Raw genomic sequence first — 3,087 nt, 5'->3', positions numbered from 1 at the left:
TGGGTGGGCCACTAAATTATGAAACTTTTTTTTTTTTTATATTATACTCCCTCCGTTTTAAAATGAGTGTCGTTTTAGGTGTTTACACACATATTAAGAAATGCAATGATTAAAAGAAAGAGATTGGTTATTTTACCAAATTATCCTTATTAACTATTGGTTGGTTAGTTTTAAAAGTAATACTTTGGAAGTAGTGTGCAGAGTATTAATTGGAGGGTACAATTGAAAAAAAAAAGTTATTATTGCATTGGAAACTGAAAGTGACATTCATTTTGAAACAATTTTTTTTTGGCTAAAGCGACACTCATTTTGAAACGGAGGGAGTAAATGTTAATTGAAACAATTTTGAGTTGATGGGCAATATAAAGGAGTTTTAAAACCCCCACAAATTAGCATGTAAACCGTCGAAATCTAAAACGGTTGAAAATTTGTTTAAAATCTCACTAAATAAACTTGTGATATTTTTTGTAAAAAAAAAAAAAACTTATGATTTTATATTTTTTTTTGAGTGGACCACTACACCACTTTACAAATTTTTTGATGTGTTGCAAACAAAAAACATCGCGTAATTGTTTAAAATCTCGCTAAAAGATTCGGCCCGTCGTGGGAGTACTTAACTCAGCCTTAAAGAGAGTTATCAGAACCCATTTGGGTTGGTCCGGTGATATTGGCTTAGGATCTGGGATGTGCTCTTAGGTTCGATCCTGTCCGGCTACACATTTAACTGTTCATTTGCCGAAAACCTAAACTACAAATCTCATTTCAAATTCAACAACTTCGTTTTGGGGCACATTACACAACAATGTCTCCTTCTTCTTCAATGTTTCTGGGGTGCTTTGTTGTTCGTTTCTCTCTTTCTGTTCCAAAAATTTTTCATCATTTTCAATTCCGAATATACCCTTACTTCATTCCTTCTTTTTCCTTCTCTTCTTCTTCAACTTCAACCTTGTTCCCTCAATGCCATAATAACAATGATGTTGTTGATGCTGTTTCATTGTTCAATCGCTTGCTTCGTCAGAATCCCACTCCTCCCGACATCGAATTCGGTAAGATTTTAGGTTCACTTGTCAAATCCAAACATTACAACAATGTTGTTTCCCTTTCTCAAAAAATGGAATTTATAGGAATTAAACCTAACTTAGTCATTTGCAACATCCTCATCAATTGTTTCTGTCAATTGGGTCACATCCCTTTTGCTTTTTCTGTTTTCACAAAGATTCTCAAAATGGGTTACGAGCCAGATACCATAACATTGAATACACTCATCAAGGGTCTCTGTCTCAAAGGTCAGATTCATCAAGCATTGCACTTTCATGATAAGTTAGTAGCGCTTGGATTTCGTTTGAACCAAGTTAGTTATGGGACCTTGATTAATGGGTTGTGTAAAGTTGGTGAAACAAGAGCAGCTCTGCAATTGCTGAGACGTGTTGATGGAAAATTGGTTCAGCCTAACGTGGTAATGTATAGTACGATTATTGATGGTATGTGCAAAGGTAAACTTGTTAATCACGCTTTTGATTTATATTTTGAAATGGTTTCTAAGAGAATTTCCCCTGATATTTTCACTTACAGTGCTTTAATTAGTGGATTTTGCATTGTTGGTAAAATGAAAGGTGCAATTGATTTGTTTAATAAAATGATATTGGAAAACATCAATCCAAATGTGTATACTTTTAATATATTGGTTGATGGATTTTGTAAGGATGGAAAAGTAAAAGAGGCTAAAAATGTGTTAGCTATGATGATGAAACAAGACATTAAACCCGATGTTGTTACTTATAACTCTTTAATGGATGGATATTGCCTAGTTAAACAAGTGAATAAGGCTAAGAGTATATGCAACACTATGGCTCGGGGGGGAGTGAATCCTGATATTCAGAGTTACAATATCTTGATTAATGGGTTTTGTAAGATTAAAATGACGAATGAAGCCATGAATCTCTTTGAAGAAATGCATTGCAGAAAAATTATTCCTAATGTGGTAACTTACAATTCCCTTATTGATGGTTTCTGTAAATCGGGGAAAATCTCTTATGCTTTGAAGCTTGTCGATGAGATGCATGATAGAGGTCAACCACCTAATATAATTACTTACAGTTCTATATTGGATGCTTTATGCAAAAACCATCAAGTTGACAAGGCAATTGCGTTGTTAACAAATATGAAAGACCAGGGTATTCAACCAAATATGTGTACATACACTATTCTTATTGATGGATTGTGTAAAAGTGGAAGACTAGAGGATGCACGGATAGTTTTTGAAGATCTTTTGGTCAAAGGCTACATTCTAGATGTCAATATATATACCGCTATGATTCAAGGGTTTTGTAGCTGTGGCTTGTTTGATGAATCATTGGATTTGCTGTCAAAAATGGAAGAAAATGGTTGCATTCCAAACGCCGTTACTTATGAAATAATCATCTGTTCTTTGTTTTATAAAGATGAAAATGATAAGGCGGAGAAACTTCTTCGTGAAATGATTATGAGAGGCCTGTTGTAATACTGAAACTAGGTAAGATGTTTTCTATTTATTTGTTGTTATATTGTATTTATATTTAAGCATATAGAATGTACTGAGTTATGAAAGTCACACCTAATTTTGACAAATGACTGTATAAAATCATGGTGTAAAATTAAAAAAAAAAAAAAAGCTTATTTTGTTAGTATGAGGTTGCAGAAATTTTGGAATCTGCATGATGTGTACTTTTTAGATGTTTGCCTCTAAGGAAAGGTGAAGAGAAGTAATGAAAGGCTAATAGTGATCTGAAAAGTCTATGGAGGACTTGTTTTCCCCCCTCCGGTTCCTTTATGAGATGCTAGTATTTTGGAATTAACATTATACATTGTTGAAGAGATTGTCATTTATTTTTAGGCTTAAATGCATTTGTGACCCCTAAACTTTTAAAATCTTGTGATTTTGACCCTCTAACAAAAAATATAACAATTTTACCCCTTAATTTTACAAAATGTTGCAAAGCTGCTGAGAAGACGCCATGTGTCCCAAAAGGGGGGGCCAAAATCGCAACTTTTTGTAAAGATAAAGGGCCAAAAGAGCTTATTTCTCAAAAGATAAAGGGTCAAAAAAGC

The 3,087-nt window shown here is 33.7% G+C and overlaps 1 protein-coding gene across 2 annotated transcripts; it reads left to right on the top strand.

The window, feature by feature from the left end:
- The first annotated feature begins 452 nt into the window (after positions 1–452).
- Positions 453–2,663, top strand: LOC146917613 (uncharacterized). Of its 2 annotated transcripts, XM_085719447.1 has the most exons (2): positions 829–1,046; positions 1,217–2,663. In XM_085719447.1, the coding sequence occupies exons 1-2, from the start codon at positions 972–974 to the stop codon at positions 2,498–2,500; spliced, it is 1,359 nt and encodes a 452-aa protein (XP_085575573.1). In that variant the 5' UTR covers positions 829–971; the 3' UTR covers positions 2,501–2,663. The 2 variants fall into 2 exon arrangements, with proteins under 2 accessions (XP_085575572.1, XP_085575573.1); XM_085719446.1 differs by having other exon boundaries at positions 453–2,663.
- Positions 2,664–3,087: the final 424 nt, after the last annotated feature.

The sequence above is a fragment of the Medicago sativa genome, chromosome 6, assembly GCF_051527215.1.
Source record: "Medicago sativa cultivar Bolivia chromosome 6, Bolivia_mono, whole genome shotgun sequence".
In the NCBI taxonomy this organism is placed as follows: Eukaryota; Viridiplantae; Streptophyta; class Magnoliopsida; order Fabales; family Fabaceae; genus Medicago; species Medicago sativa.
The sequence above is the reverse complement of the archived record's forward strand: the minus strand, read 5'-3'. Positions and strand labels throughout refer to the sequence as shown.